The sequence below is a fragment of the Zosterops lateralis genome, assembly GCF_965231275.1.
Source record: "Zosterops lateralis genome assembly, chromosome: 3".
NCBI lineage: Eukaryota > Metazoa > Chordata > Aves > Passeriformes > Zosteropidae > Zosterops > Zosterops lateralis.
The window spans coordinates 113,834,930-113,852,158 of NC_139764.1; the positions used below are offsets into that span (position 1 = coordinate 113,834,930).

General features: G+C 49.8%; 3 protein-coding genes across 4 annotated transcripts in view; 1 reads left to right on the forward strand and 2 right to left on the reverse strand.

Moving 5' to 3' along the window:
• Positions 1-10,231, forward strand: part of IFT172 (intraflagellar transport 172) — a 47,551-nt gene extending 37,320 nt beyond the window's left edge. For both annotated transcript variants that reach the window (XM_083857076.1, XM_083857077.1), the window contains exons 40-48: positions 933-1,049; positions 2,158-2,268; positions 2,936-3,055; positions 5,731-5,826; positions 6,460-6,519; positions 7,192-7,290; positions 8,487-8,640; positions 9,286-9,374; positions 9,545-10,231. In XM_083857076.1, coding sequence (XP_083713202.1) covers positions 933-1,049; positions 2,158-2,268; positions 2,936-3,055; positions 5,731-5,826; positions 6,460-6,519; positions 7,192-7,290; positions 8,487-8,640; positions 9,286-9,374; positions 9,545-9,634 — 936 coding nt within the window. In that variant the 3' untranslated portion in view covers positions 9,635-10,231. The remainder of the gene's footprint in view (positions 1-932; positions 1,050-2,157; positions 2,269-2,935; positions 3,056-5,730; positions 5,827-6,459; positions 6,520-7,191; positions 7,291-8,486; positions 8,641-9,285; positions 9,375-9,544) is intronic.
• Positions 10,232-10,251: 20 nt separating this feature from the next.
• Positions 10,252-14,046, reverse strand: KRTCAP3 (keratinocyte associated protein 3). Its single transcript, XM_083857079.1, has 6 exons — positions 13,817-14,046; positions 13,685-13,744; positions 12,556-12,756; positions 11,661-11,798; positions 11,296-11,387; positions 10,252-10,528 (listed from the first exon to the last, which is right to left on the reverse strand). Exons 1-5 carry the CDS (start codon positions 14,024-14,026, stop codon positions 11,304-11,306), a joined length of 693 nt encoding a protein of 230 aa, XP_083713205.1. The 5' UTR covers positions 14,027-14,046; the 3' UTR covers positions 10,252-10,528; positions 11,296-11,303.
• Positions 14,047-14,642: 596 nt separating this feature from the next.
• NRBP1 (nuclear receptor binding protein 1) overlaps positions 14,643-17,229 on the reverse strand; it is a 35,752-nt gene continuing 33,165 nt past the window's right edge. Inside the window, exons 15-18 of the mRNA XM_083856304.1 lie at positions 17,111-17,164; positions 16,892-16,955; positions 16,247-16,302; positions 14,643-16,099 (exon numbers count right to left, since the gene is read on the reverse strand). Of these exons, the coding sequence (XP_083712430.1) occupies positions 16,001-16,099; positions 16,247-16,302; positions 16,892-16,955; positions 17,111-17,164 (273 nt within the window). The 3' untranslated portion in view covers positions 14,643-16,000. The remainder of the gene's footprint in view (positions 16,100-16,246; positions 16,303-16,891; positions 16,956-17,110; positions 17,165-17,229) is intronic.

Genomic DNA, 17,229 nt, shown 5'->3' on the forward strand with positions numbered 1-17,229 from the left:
TACAGTGATTATACAGCAAAAAAAAAAGGGACATTTATCAAAACAAGTCAAATACCAGATTTAATTTTTATCCCAAGCTTCACCTGGGTGTTGGAGTTCTGCACATCTGCTGGGACACTGCTCTTTTTTCTGCATAACAGACCTGCTTCCATCGCTCAGTTTTTAACAGGATTGCACATTTTATGCCATTTTTTTTTTCCTCTCATTGCTATATTTATGTGTGTGTGAAGCGGTTTTTTCCTCACTTGAATTTCTGTGAGGCCAACAGCAGTCCTGAGCAGTGTCTATGGGGTGAGCACTCTGCAGTCCTGGAGCTGTGACAGCATGTGGATAATGGACTAGAGCAGCTTTGTAAATTATAAACATCTTCACCCAGGGTTTTAATTATTTTCTTTGTCAGATTAAGGGCTGCTTTACAAGGGTAGCCTTGTGGACACATTGTAGAGGTGCTGCATCCTTCAGGTGTTTGGCAGCTTTCCTTTGGCAAGTGGTGAACAGCTGGAAAACAGCTGGATTTGCATATCTGGAGGATCAACTATAGCCAAGATAAAGGTGTTAGGAGGGTCTAAATCAAAACCCAGATGTGCTTAGGGTTACCTGTTTCACCCTTTAGGACTCAGGGGTGTGTGAGGTTGTGCACACACAGCCAAATCCATCCCCACCAAGTGGCAAAAACCTTCATCTCGTGAATCTCATGCTGCTGTTTTCTCTCTGTGTGTGTCTCCTCCAGGGCTATAAAGTCCAAGATAAAGGTGTTAGTAGGGCCCAAATCAAAACCCAGGTGTGCTTAGGGTTGCCTGTTTCACCCTTTAGGACTCAGGGGTGTGTGGGGTTGTGAACACACAGCCAAATCCACCCCCACCAAATGGCAAAAACCTTCATCTCATGAATCTCATGCTGCTGTTTTCTCTCTCTGTGTGTGTCTCCTCCAGGGTTATAAAGTCCTGCACAAATACATTGCTCTGTATGCAACACACCTGATCTGTGAGGGCAGCTGGGACAAAGCCCTGAGCCTGTATGTGCAGCATGGAGCACCTGCCAGCCCACAGGTAACTGCAGCACTGTAGGGATTTTTATCATGGATGGCAGGGACAAGGAACTCTGCAGAGCTGAGATGTTCTAGAAACACGGGGGTTTATTATTCCAAGGGTGGTGGGTAAAGAGGGCTTTGCCTTCAGCCACCAGCCTGGGCTGGAGCAAAGCCCTAAAGAGAGAATGGGGAGAGAGAGAGAGAAGAGAGCTCAGGGGGAAAAACGGGGCAGGAGCAGGGGAAAAACGTGGGGAGAAAACAGGAGCAAGTGAGGTGAGAGAGAGGAGAGGGGATGGGCCAAGAGAGGTGAGGGAAGAGGGTGAGAGGGCCAGAGGAGAGAGGTGAGGGCAAAAGAAGGAGAGCCAGGACAAGAGGGGAGAAGAGAGGTGAAGAGAGCGATCCTCTGGTTACAATACAATATATCCTTTTTTCTGTTGAATATTCTAATTCACATTGACCAACCGGCATGAGATACAAAACCCACAAACTTTGCATGCAGCCTGTGAGAACTACTACATTACCATGTCATTTTATATTCTAAACTCTATAGATTCTTTCTTATGCCCTTGTTCCTGGATGTCTTTGCCAAGGTGGAAAGGCAACATTCTTGTCCTTTTGTCAGCTCATCCCCGTCTTCCTGCCTGCCAGGCTTACATCTTGAAACCAGCTTCCATTTCTATTTCACTCACAGGTTTTATATCTGCAGTATTTTTTGCCATGCAGTCATATTCATAAGTCCTTCCTGTCCCATCTTTCCCAACACAGCACCGCATCCCAAGGTGGGCTGGGATCTGCTGCATCAACTGGGATTGTCTCTTGTTCTGCATGTCCAGCCCTGCAGTGGATTCTCCCAGAGAAATCTCCTGGTGTATTCTCCACAGGGGGAGTTGAGTTTGTGTTTGTTTTGAGCAGTTTGAGCACCAAGTTCAGAACAAAAAGAACCCATTTGGCTCTCCAAGAACATTGGCTGTAGGAAGCTCCTATTTCCCTGTCTTTTCCCCTTTCCAGCCAACAACCTGCAGCACTTCCCACTCTGGAAACCATTTTTTTGGCCTGTGCTTGGCAGCAGGAGAGCTCTAGGCTCCCCCACCTATCTCCTTCCACATTTCTGTCCTCCTTTTTTGCAGAATTTCAACATTTACAAGCGTCTCTTTGTGGAGATGGTGAATGCACCTGGCATGAACTGTGCTGAGGCATATTCCAGCTGGGCTGACCTGAGGGACATGTTCCTCAGTCTGGTGAGTGTGGCCATGGCTCAGCAGGAACAAAAGCCAATCTCTCTCTGCCCAGGTGATATGGGCAGTGTTTTTAGGACACAAGTTAAGGGTAAAGAGCTGGAGAGCAGGAAAACAGGATCTTGTGAAGTGGATGAGGCTGAGCAAGAGAAGGATTTGCTCCAGGTCAAATCCTAGGAGTGGGTCTGGACATTTGTCCTTGCAGAATTTCATGTGTCACTGTGACATGGGAGTTGTCCTCTTCTCATTTTACACCCATATTCAGCAGCTTGTATGGGGAAAGCACAGAGCCTGGAAAATACGAGTCCTCCCCATCTCCCCCACAGGTGCTTAGAGCCTTCTGCTCCTCATTCCTGTCCAGAACACCCCAGCCAGAGCCTCATCTCTGTTTCTGTTCTACATATACCCACTTTGAGCATAAGCAAAATCAAAAAATCTTCCCTTTCTCAATCCAGACTCACTCCTGCTTCCAGTGCTGGCTGTTGTTGCAGTACTGGTGACTCTCCCTTGGCTCCCACAGCCTCGTTCCTTCAGCTTTCAGACCCAAAACACCCCAGGCTCAGCCCTTATTCAGTCCTAGAGGTGTCTGCATATCTCAGATTATTCCCTGTCTCATGTGGATGAAAAGTGCTCTCCTGTTCTCAATTCCTCTCATTTTTTTTCTTCCCAGTGTGAGAATTTAGTGAAGTCCAGCGAGGCAAACACTGCAGCCCACGAGGAGTTTGAGAGGATGTTGTTGATCTCCCACTACTGCGCCACTCGCTCTGCCATGCAGGGCCTGAAACAGCTGGTGAGGCTTTGGAGTTCCTCAGAAATGGGGATCTGCAGGTTTAGTGCTGAGGTGTCTTTCTCTGCCTCAACCAGCCCTGACACCTCCACAGGGAAGGGTTTGGGAGCAGGATGAACCTCACTGACCCCTGGGAGTTCTTGTCTTGCCCGAAGGAGTGAAGCAAAGACAGCAGGAGAAAAGAGGAGGCTGTTCTGGGTTAACTGCTGGCTTTATTCATCATTTATTTATTTATCTGCCCCAGCAGACACCCCTCAGCAGAAGCAGCAGAGGGGGAAAAACGAGGGAAAAGAATCTCTTTGAACCCCCCAATGCAACACCCTTTAATTGGGGGGAGGAACTCAGGGATGGGTTTGACTGGGGACAAATCAGGGGCCAAAGGGCTCTCTGGATAAATGACACACAGTGTAACAAATCAATAACTCGGGTGGGGAGACAGCTGAAGTCTTGTCCAATCACTTGGGGTCCTCACTGGAACTTTCCAGACTTTTGGGAGAGACCCCAAAGTGCCAGACAAGGCCCAGGGGCTGGAAAACTTCTGACTGACACATAACTGGGGTTGGGGTGAAACCAATGAGGGTGGAACATGGGGCAAACCATTACAACTTATAAAAATGAACTTAACACAAGGAACAAACACATCCATAAAACTGATAAAACCAAACCCACAGCACTACAACAGGGGACAGTGACATAAGGCACTTTCTGGGCAGCCTGAGTGACATTTGAGAGGCTGCAAGGGCAATAAATAGATGTTATTGGGGCCCTTTCATTTTATAATAATGAATTTCATCTGCCATTTCATCTCCCAGCCATTCAAGCCATTCAGTATTCCAAGATGCTTTAGCAGTTTTTTGTGGTTACCTTTTAATTTTTACTGCTCCATGTAATCCTCAAACCTGTCCTTAGTCCTTGCCTATTTACTTCTTGTATCGCGAGGGAAACATTTTAATATGTGTTAATATGAATCTCTGCAGGATTTCCCAATGGCCTCACTCCCTGGAAAATGCCAAATATCTCCTCCAAATGCTTCCTCTAGCCTTCAATGAGACAACCACACTGTTTAATGCATGGCAGTCTTGCTTTTTAAAGAGATCCAAGGCCTTGTCAATTTTTTTTTTTTTTTTTTTTTTTTTTTTGGAAATTCCAAAAAAATTTTTTTTTTGGAAATTCCAAAACCCCTCCAGTGCCTAAAGGAAAAACCTACAAGAATGATGGGGATGGACAGTTTAGTAGGGCCTGGTGCAATAAGATCAAGGAGTGATGGTTTAAATGGAAGGAGAGTTAATTTAGATCAGATGTAAGGAAGAAGTTTTTCACAATGAATGTGGCCAGACACACACAGAGGGTGGAACATGAGTGACATGGGGGCAAACCATTATAACTTATAAAAATGAACTTAATACAAGGAACAAACATATCCATAAAACTGATAAAACCAAACTCACACCACTACAGTTTAGGGCTATTCACAGGTTTCTGTTCACAAATCACACATCATAGATCCATGAAAATGTGACTGCAATAATCCAGGAGCCCACCACTGGCAGGTGGGACTGTAGGTGGTATTTTATATTTATTGTAGGTACTGCTCCAGCCACTGTTGCTGAGCTGTAAAACAGAGCAGGAGCTGCTCCATGTGCTTGGCATGACTTGTGAGAGCAGAGGTGCCAGTAGAAAATGATGGCTCACAAAAAAATCTGGTCTTCCCTGGAGAGGGGATGGCTTCCTCTCTGCTCTCCTGGGCTCCAAGAGCTGCTGGGCTTCACACTTGGTCTTCAGAGACCCAGATCATTTGCCCAAGGCTTTAGCAGGTCCTGGTCCTGTGTGCTGGGCTTTTTGGGGGGCTTTAGGAGCTCGTGGACCTGTGTGGAGGCATCACAAGGCCCTGTGACTATTTTGGAGTCTCGTGTGCACTGGGATTTGTTTTTGGCCTCCCCTGCTGAGGTCTTGATCCATGTGGGACTGTGGAATTGTTCTGGATGGGTGTGGGACTGGAGTTGTGATGGAGAAGGCTGGGAAAAGGAAAAGGACCTCAGTGAAAGCCACAGAGAAGACTGGGAGTTGCCCATGGCTGTGTGTGTAGATGTTTGAAACCTGTACAGATTCTCCACAGCTGTGGAATGTTGAGGTGTTTGGGACCATGAAGATGGGGTGGCCTTGACAGTTCTTGTGTGACAATGGCAGAAGAGTGAAATTACCCTTCAACTCCTCACCCCTGCTCCAAAATTCTTACATAATTACGTACAAGAAAAAATTTATTGAGATACTAGCTGGAATAATTTTCTTGGAGAGATTGGAGAGTCTCCATTCCTTGAGATGGTCAAAACCTGACCAGGCATGTTCCTGAACCTGTAGCTGCCTCTGCTTTGAGTGGGGATAGGGGCAGGATTTGGGAACTGCCAGCAATGTCAAGCCTTCCAACCTCACCTGTTCTATGATTTACAGTGAAAAACAGCAAGGGTTATAAAGCAGGAGAATTTCACCCTCAGTTGATAGTCCCATGTGTTCTGCAGTGAGAGAACTCAGAGTCTGGAGTGAAGTTTTTGACCTTTTTTTAACTGTAAGGCATGTATGGGTGCAGAGTCCTTGCTGTGAGTCTGGGATGATCTCATGAAATCCCTTCCAACTTGTTTTTCCTTTCTGAATTGTGGCTTTGCTGTCCTGTGTGTCCCCAGGACACCATGGCTGCCCAGCTGTCCATCTCCCTGCTGCGCCACACGGACCTGCTCCCTGCAGACAAGGCTTTCTACGAGGCTGGCACAGCTGCCAAGGTAAGACACACCTACCCCTGCACAAGAGAAGGACACCCTGGGCTTGGGGATTCTCAGCTTTGTCTTCCCAAATCCTCCCCTGGCTGCTGGACTCTGCTGCTCCTCAAGCACTTGGCCAGATCTCAGCAGATGGGACCTACAGACCCATCAGGGATGGATAGAGGTCGTGTTATGGCTCTGGTGGTGTGGATGAGAGACTTCTCAGCTCTGTTCTGCATCCCCTGGGAGCTGTGACACATGGCAAGGACAGCAGCACGTCCTCACTGCCTGGACCTAGCTGTGCAATAATGGAATAATGGAATGGTTAATGTGGGAAGGGACTTTAAAGCTCATTTTGTTCCATTCCCTGCCAAAGGCAAGGATATCTTTGATTAGACCAGGCTGCTCCAAGCCTCATACAGCCTGGTGATAATGCCTGGGGACAGCCTGTGGGACAGCCTGTGGCAGTGTCCAAAGAATTCAGTCTTTGGGGGTGGAGAGCTGGAATCTGCAATCTCCTTGTCCATTTCCTGAGCTGCAGGCAGGACACCATGGCACAAACAGAGCCACATCCTTCCCAGCCATGGCTCTGGGAGAAGAAGTGGCTGTGAGGATGAGCTGCCCATTCTGACTCAGGGTTCCTCTCCATACCAGGCAGTCAGCTGGGAGAACATGGCATTTGTCTTCCTGAATCGCTTCCTGGACCTCTCAGATGTGAGTGGAGTCTGTGTGGGGAGGGTTGTCTCTGTAAAATGGCACTGGGGCCACCACAGGCACTCCTGGGGCTCCTGCATGGCTTGTACTGATGGAGAGAGACCCCAAACTCCACTGGAGAACAGTGGGCACCCTCACACTGCCTGGGGGAGGATCTGCCATGCAGGGACAAGTCACCCTGGGGGTGCCAATGCCACCAATGTGGCAGCAAAGAGCACATTGACCTGACAGCTGAGGCCTGAAATCCTCGTGGCTGCAGATGCTATTCAAGCTTTCAGAGTGATCTCAAGTTGTTCCAAGAGAAGAAAAACTACCTGGGAGGTGGAGGCCATGACCCAGTGCTTTGGTCACTGTGATACAAGACTCAAAAGTCTCCTCAGTTCCTTCCTTGACCAGCAGAAACACCAAATCCAAGGGAGGGGACAGACCTCACTGTGCCAGAGTCCCAAGTGCTGTCTGCAGCAGCTAGGGGGAAAACAAAAGCTCCCAATTACATCTTTCCCTTCTTTGAGGCCACCTGAATATATATGGCAGTGTCAGAGACTGCAGAGTGTGGTCCTGGAGGACAGGAGGGCCTGGTCAGCACAGCACAAACAGACAGGGAGATCCTCACCATGAATTAATTGTACTGTGAGCTCTTCACCTGGCATTGCTTTACCCCTTCTTCCCCAGGCCATTGAAGAAGGGAACCTGGATTCCCTGGACCATTCTGATTTTCAGGGGACAGACATTCCCTGTGAAGTGCCACTTCCAGCCCATCAGCACGTCCCTGTGAGTGTCACCTGTGTCCTCCAGCCCCTGTGAGCAGTGGGGCTGCCCCAGGGCCCTGGGAACGGGGATTGGGGTGGGGATGGGATGGCAGAGGCTGCAGGGGATGGGAATGGACCCGGAAGTGCCACCTTTTGCCTGTCCCCTCACTGCAGGCATGCACACGTATGCACAGGTGTGTGCACACACCTGTGTACACAAACACAGACGTGCACGTACTTGTGCACACGCAGAGATGTGCACATACCTGTGTAAACACACAATGTGCACACACCTGTGTACACGTACACATGTGCACATACCTGTGTACACACACACAAACACACCTGTGCACGTACCTGTGCACACACACATGAGCACACACCTGTGTACACACACATGCACATACCTGTGTACATACACACATGTGCATGTATTTGTACACACACACGTGCACACACATGTGTAAACACACGTGCACATACCTGTGCTCCCACCTGTGTAAACACACACATATGCACATACCTGTGTAAATGCACATGCACACACCTGTGCACACATACATGTGCACACACCTGTGTATACACACACATGTACATGCCTGTGTAAACACACGTTCACATACCTGTGCATACACACACACACATGCACATACCTGTGTAAACACACGTGCACACAGCTGTACACACACAATGTGCACAGACCTGTGTACACACACAAACACACATGCACACACCTGTGTACACACACAATGTGCACACACCTGTGTACACACACAAACAACACACGTGCACACACCTGTGTAAACACATATGCACGTATTTGTGCACACACACATGCACATACCTGTGTAAACACACACATGCACACACCTGTGTACATACACACACGTGCACATGTATTTGTGCACATACCTGTGTAAATACCTGTGCAAACACACGTGTGCACATATTTTTACACACACACACATGCACATACCTGTGCACACACACATGTGTGCACATATTTTTGCACACACACATGCACATACCTGTGCTCACACACACTTTCTCATCCTCCCCAACCTACACACACCCACCCTTGTTCCCCCCACTCCCTCCTGCACTGTGTTCACACATTTTACCCCCCACATCCCCCTCTCCCACCTGTCCTCTCCTGCAGTGGGGCCGCAGCCGGGCACCACCACCCCAATTCCAGCCCTGCCCCGTCCCTTCCCACAGGAGGAGCAGCGGGAGGAGGTCAGGGACTGGGTGCTCACCATGTCCATGGACCAGCGGCTGGAGCAGGTGCTGCCCCAGGACGAACGCGACACCTACGAGGCCTCTCTGGTGGCTGCGGGCTCTGGGGTGCCCTCCCTGCCCTGCCTGCTGACAGGTGAGCTCCAGGACAGCCCACCCAACACAGGAGGTGACACTGTGCCATGCAGGGGAGCTCTGGGTTGTGCTCTAAGAGGAGCAGACAAACTGTGGCTGCTGGAGGTGGTGAGGCTCTTTTTTTTACTCTGGAGGTGAATTGTGAAATTACCATCCTTAGGGATGGTCAAAAGCTGTCCTGGCTGGGGTGGAGTTGAACCACACAGACCCCAGAGCAGTTCTGAGCTCTGGCACTCTGTGGTTCAGTGATGGCTCAGGCTGGCACAGCTCTGCCTGGGGACTCCAGGCTGGCCAGCAGAGACAGCAGAGAATGGGCAGCACCTGGCCCTGCTCTGCAGGACTTAAAAAGGGTCAGAGAAAGGGGGGCAGGAATGGGCCACCAGAACAGAGCTCTGGCTCCTGAAATCAGAAGCTGGGTGCTATTATTGGACCTATTATTGGGTGTCATTAGTTCAGCCTTAATCTTTATTTGATCCCACCACTTTGGACACCCCCTTCTTCATTTTTGGTTTCCTAGAGACCAAGGCAGCATGATTCCCCCCAACACAGTGTTCTGTTGGGGCAGCCCCAGCTACAGCACAAGGAAAGAAGGGCTGCACCAAGCAGGAGCTCAGCTTTTTCTGAATGTGTCCCTTTTTGTGCCCAGGGTACCCAGTGCTAAGGAACAAGATTGAGCTGAGGCCAGGCCGAGAAGTGAAGAAGGACGTGTGGTACAAATTTGTGATGGCTGTCAAGGTGAGCCAGAACCCCACAGGCTGTGGGTGGGGTTCAGCCCCTCATGCTGACAATACAACATCCTTTCTGGGTGAGTCCAGTTCACTGCTCTCTCCTGGCAGAGCTGCTTGGTGGGAATTAACAGCCCCACTGCCCCCTCCTTGTGCCAAAGCCTCTCTCTCTTTCTGCAGACATCCCACAGCCCTGCAGGGCAGGATGTGATCGAGTTCCTCCGCCGGTGGTGTGGGGGACTCCCCAGCACCAGCTTCTCCTTCCAGTGAGCAGGACTGTGGCAGCTTTTAGCACTTTCCACATTCAATAAAATGTTTTATCTCAGCCCTGCAGTGCTGCTGTTTGCCAGGGGATGCTGAGCCCAGAATACCTGAAGGTGTAAACCCTGTAGATGTGTCTCAGCACACACATCCATGGGTGACTTCCACACTGAAGCCACAGCTCTGTCAACATCCCCTGTGCTTGGGGAGCCTGTGGCAAGCACAGAGATGGGCTCACAGAGTAGCTGCACCTTCTTCCCTTGGCAGGTTTTGCTCCCAGCCAGCACCCACCTACAGGAATATTGAATACCCAAAACACAAATGCACATTCATAACTCTGGTACATCCCATTCCCCGCTCCGTATGGTAATTAGCCCAAAAAAAGTCATTAAGAATGAGTAGTTTGTTCTTTGAAATGGGTCAGTGGTCTTTTTGATGGGGTGGGGTCCTAAAATGATGAAGTAAGATGGGTCTTCCTCTCTTTGACTTTTTAACTTTTGACAGAGCCACTCAGAACAGCCATTGTTAGAAATGAAAAGTTTGTTTATTCAAGAAAAATAGAGATCCACACAACAGGGATTCTTTCCCTGCTGTTCCCTGACGTGTCTGAGCACAGGGACAGGCAGCTGCCATGCCTGCAATGGCACCTCTGCCCATCCCCATCCCTGCAGAGCCTTTGGCACACCAGGAAGGGCCTGGCAGCTTTGAGGAGAGGATGGGAGAGCACCTGGGGGGCCCCACAGTCCCTGCTGAGCCTCAGGTGGGGTGGTGGGGCTGGGGGAAGGGGGCAAGGCTCACCCCTCACCCCTGCAGCCCCACTTTCCACACACCACCCCTGCAGAAGGTGTGAAATCTCCTTTCCCCCGACCTTGCTGGATGATCACAGCCCTCCTGCAGCACCACCTGGGAGCAGAGGAGCAGGAGCCAGTGCAGGGCCCAGCCTCACACTGACTCCCCTGCTCCTGTTCTTAGGAAGAGGTATTTTGGGGGGCTCCTTGTAGTGGTGTGGTCTTGGTTTTAGCAGTTTTATGGATGTATTTGTTCCTTGTATTAAGTTCATTTTTATAAGTTGTAATGGTTTGCCCCATGTCCCACCCTCATTGGTTTCACCCCAACCCCAGTTATGTGTCAGTCAGAAGTTTTCCAGCCCCTGGGCCTTGTCTGTCACTTTGGGGTCTCTCCCAAAAGTCTGGAAAGTTCCAGTGAGGACCCCAAGTGATTGGACAAGACTTCAGCTGTCTCCCCACCCGAGTTATTGATTTATTATTATGTGTGTCATTTATCCAGAGAGCCCTTTGGCCCCTGATTTGTCCCCAGTTAAACCCATCCCTGAGTTCCTCCCCCAATAAAAGGTGTTGCATTGGAGGGTTTCCTGCTCTTTTTTCCCCCCACTGCTCCTGCTGAGGGGTGTCTGCTGGGGCAGATAAATAAATAAATGATGACTAAAGCCAGCAGTTAACCCAGAACAGCCTCCTCTTTTCTCCTGCTGTCGTTGCTTCACTCCTTTGGGCAAGACAAGAACTCCCAGGGGTCAGTGAGGTTCATCCTGCTCCCAAACCCTTCCCTGTGGAGGTGTCAGGGCTGGTTGAGGCAGAGACGACACCTCAGCAGCTCCTGATGGCAGAGCTTTGTTCCCCCCATCCCAGGCACAGCCCACAAGCTGCACTCACCCCTCCAGCTATGCAGGAGATTCTGCAATTCCTGCCAGGAGCTGCTGCCTCTCACGGAGTGGTTTCTGCATTGCTGTGCTTGGCCTGGCCAGCTAGAGAAAAAAAAATAATAATAAAAAAGAAAAGACAAAAAAGGCAAGGAGATGTGCTGGGGCAGTGTTCTCACAGAAAAAGAAGAAAAAGAACAGGCCTGGCTGTCAAGGGGGTGAAGAAGAAAGTCCCTTTGTACCTCCCCAGGAAGGGATGCTGCTCTGGCACTTAGAAGGGATTCCAACTCAGCATTACCCCCATCCCCTACTCATTATTCCCAGAACCTCCCAAAAGCAGCAGCCTGGGGCAGATTTTCCCAGCTCCAGGGGCGTTACCTGCTCTTTGCCACAGCTCCTGTGTGCACAAGGCCCAATCCCCTGGAAAAGCAGAGCCACCAAACAGCACCTCCCCGAGAGCACGGCCTCTGCAGCTGCCAGCAGCAGGGAGGGGAACCAGAGAGCCAGGGCTGTGTCCTGCAGAGCACAGGGGGCAGAGAAATGGGAATGATTTATTAAAAAAATATAGATATTGATCTAATACCAATATCCGACTATGAGGGACAAAGACTCTCTGACGGTTTAAAGTTAGAAAGTGTCTGTTTATTACACACCACAATTTACAGATGGTCACAGGGGCTTTTATGTCCAGGAGTATTGAACACCCAAAACACAAATGCACATTCATAACTCTGGTACATCTTATTTTTCGTTTTGTATGGTAATTAGCCCAAAAAGCCATTAAGCATGGGGAGTTTGTTCTTTAAAATGGGTCAGGGGTCTTTTTTATGGGGTGGGGTCCCAAAATGATGAAGAGAGATGGGTCTTCCTCTCTTTGACTTTTTAACCTTTGACAGCTGAATCCTGTTTTTTTCCAGGACTGTTTGATTTATGATTGTATTGTATTCATGGGGTCTATTGATTATTCAGGATGCAAAAGCCTAGTTTGACAGGTTCTATGATTTATTAGGGTTTTTTTCAATGATTTATCAGGTTTTTTTCAGTCTGGCTTCTGTTAACCAAAGGGAAGTTTTAGCTCTCTTACTTCAGCGATATTTATTTTAACTAAAGTCTTTAATTCTTCTAAATCAATGCTTCAGACACTGTGAAAACACTCACCAGAGACTGTGTGGACAGCAGGGGAAAGAAGGGAGAGAGAGAGAGAAGGGAAGCAGGAAGGAGGGTGAAAATAAAGAAGGAAAGGAAGCAGAAGGGAGGAGCAGGGGGGACTCACGTAGATCCGGGTGGTGTTGAAGGGACAATCATTGGTGGCGATGGCCCCACGGGCGTCCAGCGGCAGAGCTGAGCTGTTACAGCCCCGGACAAGGTGAGTGCCCCGGCTGTGAACCGTGAGAGCAAAGGCCAGGGCCAGCCCCACGCTGCAGGCCGTGGACAGGAGGCAGTTCAGCAGAGACACGCTCAGCATGGTCCAGTGCTGGGGGGAAAGAGTGGGGAAACACTGGGACTGGACACAGCATCCTTTGCCTCTGCCAGCACAGCTCAGCATTGCCTTGGGGTGAAACTCTCACACCTTCAGCATCCTTCACTCCTGAGTGAAACCCCTTTTCTCCACCCCAAAAAGCCACACACAAGGTGCCCACCCACCCTGTGAGCCCAGGGGGGAGCCCCCAACCTGCCTGCAGCTTCTCCCACATTGGAGAAGGGTCCCGAGGGGACACACAGCATCCTTTGCCTCTTCCAGCACAGCTCAGCCTTGCCCTGGGATGAAGCTCTTGGACCTTCAGCATCCTTCACTCCTATGAGTAAAGCCCCTTTTCTCCACCCCAAAAAGCCACGCAAAAGGTGCCCACCCACCCTGTGAGCCCAGGGGGGACCCCCCACTTCTCCCACACTGGAGAAGGGGTCACACAGCATCCTTTGCCTCTTCCAGCACAGCTCAGCATTGCCCTGGGGTAAAGCTCTTGCACCTTCAGCATCCTTCACTCCTATGAGTGAAACCCCCTTCTCCACCCCAACAAGCCACAAACAGAGTTCTTGCCCACCCTGTGAGCCCAAGGGGGACCCCCAACTTCTCCCACACTGGAGAAGGGGTCACACAGCATCCTTTGTCTCTTCCAGCACAGCTCTGGGGTAAAGCTCTTGCACCTTCCCCATCCTTCACTCCTGAGTGAAGCCCCTTCTCTCCACCCCAAAAAAGCCACAAACAAGGTGCCCACCCACCCTGTGAGCCCAGGGGGGACCCCCACTCCTCCCCCCCTGGCAGAAGCATTTGGCGCTCCCCAGGGCGGGCACAGGCGGCTCCCGCAGCGCCGCCCAGGCGGAAGGAGCCAGCGGGGACAAGGTCCAAGGGGAGCGGCCGCTGCTGCCGGGACAGCCCCACACCAAACCCCCTTCCCACTCACCAGAATCCCCCTGGACAGGTTGTGCGACACCAGGATGGCGATAATCCCCGCGGCGATGCTCTGCAGGGGGGGAAAACCTCGCTGAGCACAACACAAACACATCCCACCCCATTTTCCCCGGGCTGAGCTCACCAGCAGCCCCGAGCACACGGACACCACGTTGGCCACGGCGTATTCGGGGGTGACGGAGCGCCGGGCGCCGCTGACGTGCCGCAAAACGGAGCCGTGAACGATGGAGCCCAAGACGAGGCTGCAGTGACCCAGAACGATCAATCCCAGCCCCGAGCGCATCAATCGCCGCGGTTCAGACAAAGCTCCCCCGAGCCGCAGCCCCGCGGCCATCGCTGCCCCAGATCCCAGAACCGCCCCTGGAAAGGGCTGGGAAAACACGGCCCGGCCCCTCCCGCCCCGCCCGGAGTGAGGATTGACACCTTGTCCTGGGTTCAGTGTGGGATGTGCACACAGTGTTTATCCCATCCCCATCCCCATGAGCTGTTGGAACCAGGTGGGGCAGTGTTTTCCCAGGCCCCTCCTTTGGGCTCTTCTGCTCATGGCCCATCAATGCCTTGCCCAGGACTCACAGGGAACTCCCTCCAGGAGCTCTCTCTGTTTAATGGGCCATCAAGGAGCCACTGCACGACTCCTCATCCCATTGGGAGATGCTCCCAATGCCCAGGGGGAGGAGCCAAGCATTCCCACCTGGAGAGAATCTGGGATTTGGGACAGGACAAGCAGCCCTGAGCCACTGGATTCCCAGAGGAGCAGAGCTCCCAGACCTTTCTGTGGGATCACTGCTTCAGGAAGAGCCCCTCACCTGGACTGCTCCCCCCACCCTGCTCAGGGTGTGTTCTGACTCTGGCAGTGCTCCTTTGTGTTATTGCATTCATTTTATTTTATTTTTACCTTTTTTTTCTCATTAAACTCTATCTCTGACTTGGAGCCTCTCACTCGTTTTGCTTTCAAACCAGGACACAGGTTCACTCGTGTATTTACAAAATCGGTTTATTAAAAATAGGAAATGATAGAAATGAGATGCGGTTTGTCCCCCCTGGGCCCGGGGGGGGAACAGTAAACAAAGTGCAGCCGGCGGGGGGGGGAAGGGCCGGGCAGGGAAACCCCCCTGGGCCCTGCTGGGCGGGGATGGGGGAGTGAAAGGGGTGCAGGGATTAGGGGGGAGCCCCTGCTTAGCTTTAAATTAAAATAAAAATAAAGAGAAAAAAAAATAAAGAAAAAAATAAAGTAAAAACATTAAAAAAAGAAAAAAATAAAGAAAAAAAAAAAGAGAAAAAAAAGAGAAAAAAAGAAAAAAAATAAAGAAAAAAGAAAAAATAAAGAAAAAAAGAAAAAAGAAAAATATAAAGGAAAAAAAGAAAAAATAAAGAAAAAATAAAGAAAAAATATAAAGAAAAAAATATAAAGAAAAAATATAAAGAAAAAAATTTAAAAAAGAAAAAATAAAGAAAAAAAAGAAAAGAGAAAAAAGAAAAAATAAAGAAAAAAGAAAAAATAAAGAAAAAAAAAGAAAAATATAAAGAAAAAAAAAGAAAAAAAACCAAAGAAAAAACAAAGAAAAAATAAAGAAAAAAGTAAAGAAAAAAAGAAAAAATAAAGAAAAAGAATAAAGAAAAAAAGAGAAAAAATAAAGAAAAAATATAAAGAAAAAATTATAAAAAAAAATAAAGAAAAAATATAAAGAAAAAATAAAGAAAAAATAAAGAAAAATAAAGAAAAAATATAAAGAAAAAAATAAAGAAAAAAATAAAGAAAAAAATAAAGAAAAAATAAAGAAAAAATAAAGAAAAAAAAGAAAAATCCCATTTCTGTGCTGTGCAAAAAGACACTTTTGAACAATTCAAACAGAACAAACTCCATGCACATGAATGGAGGGAGCTGCAAAACTGCAGAACAAACCCCCCCCTCCCCTCCCCTCCAAAGCCAGGTGTGTCAGCTCAGCAACACCACCCGGCCAAAAAAAAAAACCAAAAAAAAAAAATAAATCCCAACAAAACCAGGGCTGGAAATAATACTGATGCACAAAGTCCCCTTGAGGAGGGGGAGGAGGGCAGGGAAGAACTGTCAATGAGCCCAGCACATGCAGGAGGAGCTTTCCAAGCACTGCAGCTGGGGGTCTGTGGGTGCCCCATGGCGGGGGGCACACACTGATGGGGCAGGAGGCCACCAGGAGCTCTGGGGTGAAAGGTGACACAGCTGAGGCCACCAGGAGCTCTGGGGGTTAAAGGTGACACAGCTGAGGCCACCAGGAGCTCTGGGGGTTAAAGGTGACACAGCTGAGGCCACCAGGAGCTCCTCCTGGGGTTAAGATGACACAGTCACAGCAGTCAGGGCTCCGTTCCGAGTGTAGTAGAACTTGCTAAATGCTTCTTCAAGTAAACAGGTGAGTCTGCTCTGGTCAGCCTGGGGGGGGGAAATAAAGATAATGAAGTTCAGAGAGTGGCTGGAGTCCCCCCACCCTGTGCAGGGATCTGGATTATTCCTCTTGCCTCATCCTCCCAAAAAAGGGTTGAGGTGGCACAAAGCACTGAATTCTGAGCCCCTGCTCACCTCGCTGATGAATCCAAGCTGGACCAGTTCAGCTGCCAGCTCCTGGATGTTGTCATCTGCAGGGAAAGCAAGGAGAGGGGTCAGTCCCTGGTCCAAGCCAAGGAAAGGGGTCAGTCCCTGGTCCAAGCCAAGGAAAGGAGTCAGTCCCTGGTCCAAGCCAAGGAAAAAGGAAGGAAAGGGGTCAGTCCCTGCTCCAAACCAAGGAAAAAGCAAGGAAAGGTGTCAGTCCCTGGTCCAAGCCAAGGAAAGGGGTCAGTCCTTGCTCCAAGCCAAGGAAAAAGCAAGGAAAGGTGTCAGTCCTTGGTGCAAGGCAAGGAAAGGGGTCAGTCCCTGGTCCAAGACAAGGAAAGGGGTCAGTCCCTGGTCCAAGCCAAGGAAAGGGGTCAGTCCCTGGTCCAAGACAAGGAAAAAGGAAGGAAAGGGGTCAGTCCCTGCTCCAAACCAAGGAAAAAGCCAAGGAAAGGGGTCAGTCCCTGGTCCAAGACAAGGAAAAGGGTCAGTCCCTGGTCCAAACCAAGGAAAAAGGAAGGGAAGGTGTCCAGTCCTTGGTCCAAACATGCTGCTGGCTCCAGGTCACCTCAGCAGGAGCACAAGGACACTCACTGGGCTGAAAAATGCACTCACTGGGCTGAAAAAGGCACTTACTGGGCTGCAGGTCACAGCTCAAGTGTCGATTCAACTTGTCTTCCAGTTTCAGCAGCAGCGTCAGCTGCAGGGCAAAGAAATTCTGGTCAGGGAATTGCAGTCCTGGCCATGGCAAACCCAAAACAACCCCAGAAATGCCCCCTGGGATGGGAACCAGCCCTCCAGAGCCCCTCACAGGGATCTAAAAGAACAGCCACCAGGCAGAGGTTGAAATCTTACGTGGTGTTTCACTCCCTCCTCCACGGATTCGATGTTGCATTGCATCAGCACCACCTGAAAAAGAGGCACAAAAGCCCCTGAAACAGCTGCCCCAGAGTTTTTTTCTGGCAGGGAGAGGG

Excerpts from the sequence above, each read along its gene's own strand:
- KRTCAP3 (XM_083857079.1), bottom strand. The coding sequence starts at position 14,026 with ATGGCCGCGGGGCTGCGGCTCGGGGGAGCTTTGTCTGAACCGCGGCGA. Across the intron at positions 12,757-13,684 it reads ACCTGTCCAGGGGGATTCTG|CACTGGACCATGCTGAGCGT; the intron begins GTGAGTGGGAAG and ends CTTTCCCCCCAG. Across the intron at positions 11,799-12,555 it reads TCAACACCACCCGGATCTAC|GACACAGCCCTGGCTCTCTG; the intron begins GTGAGTCCCCCC and ends TGTGCTCTGCAG.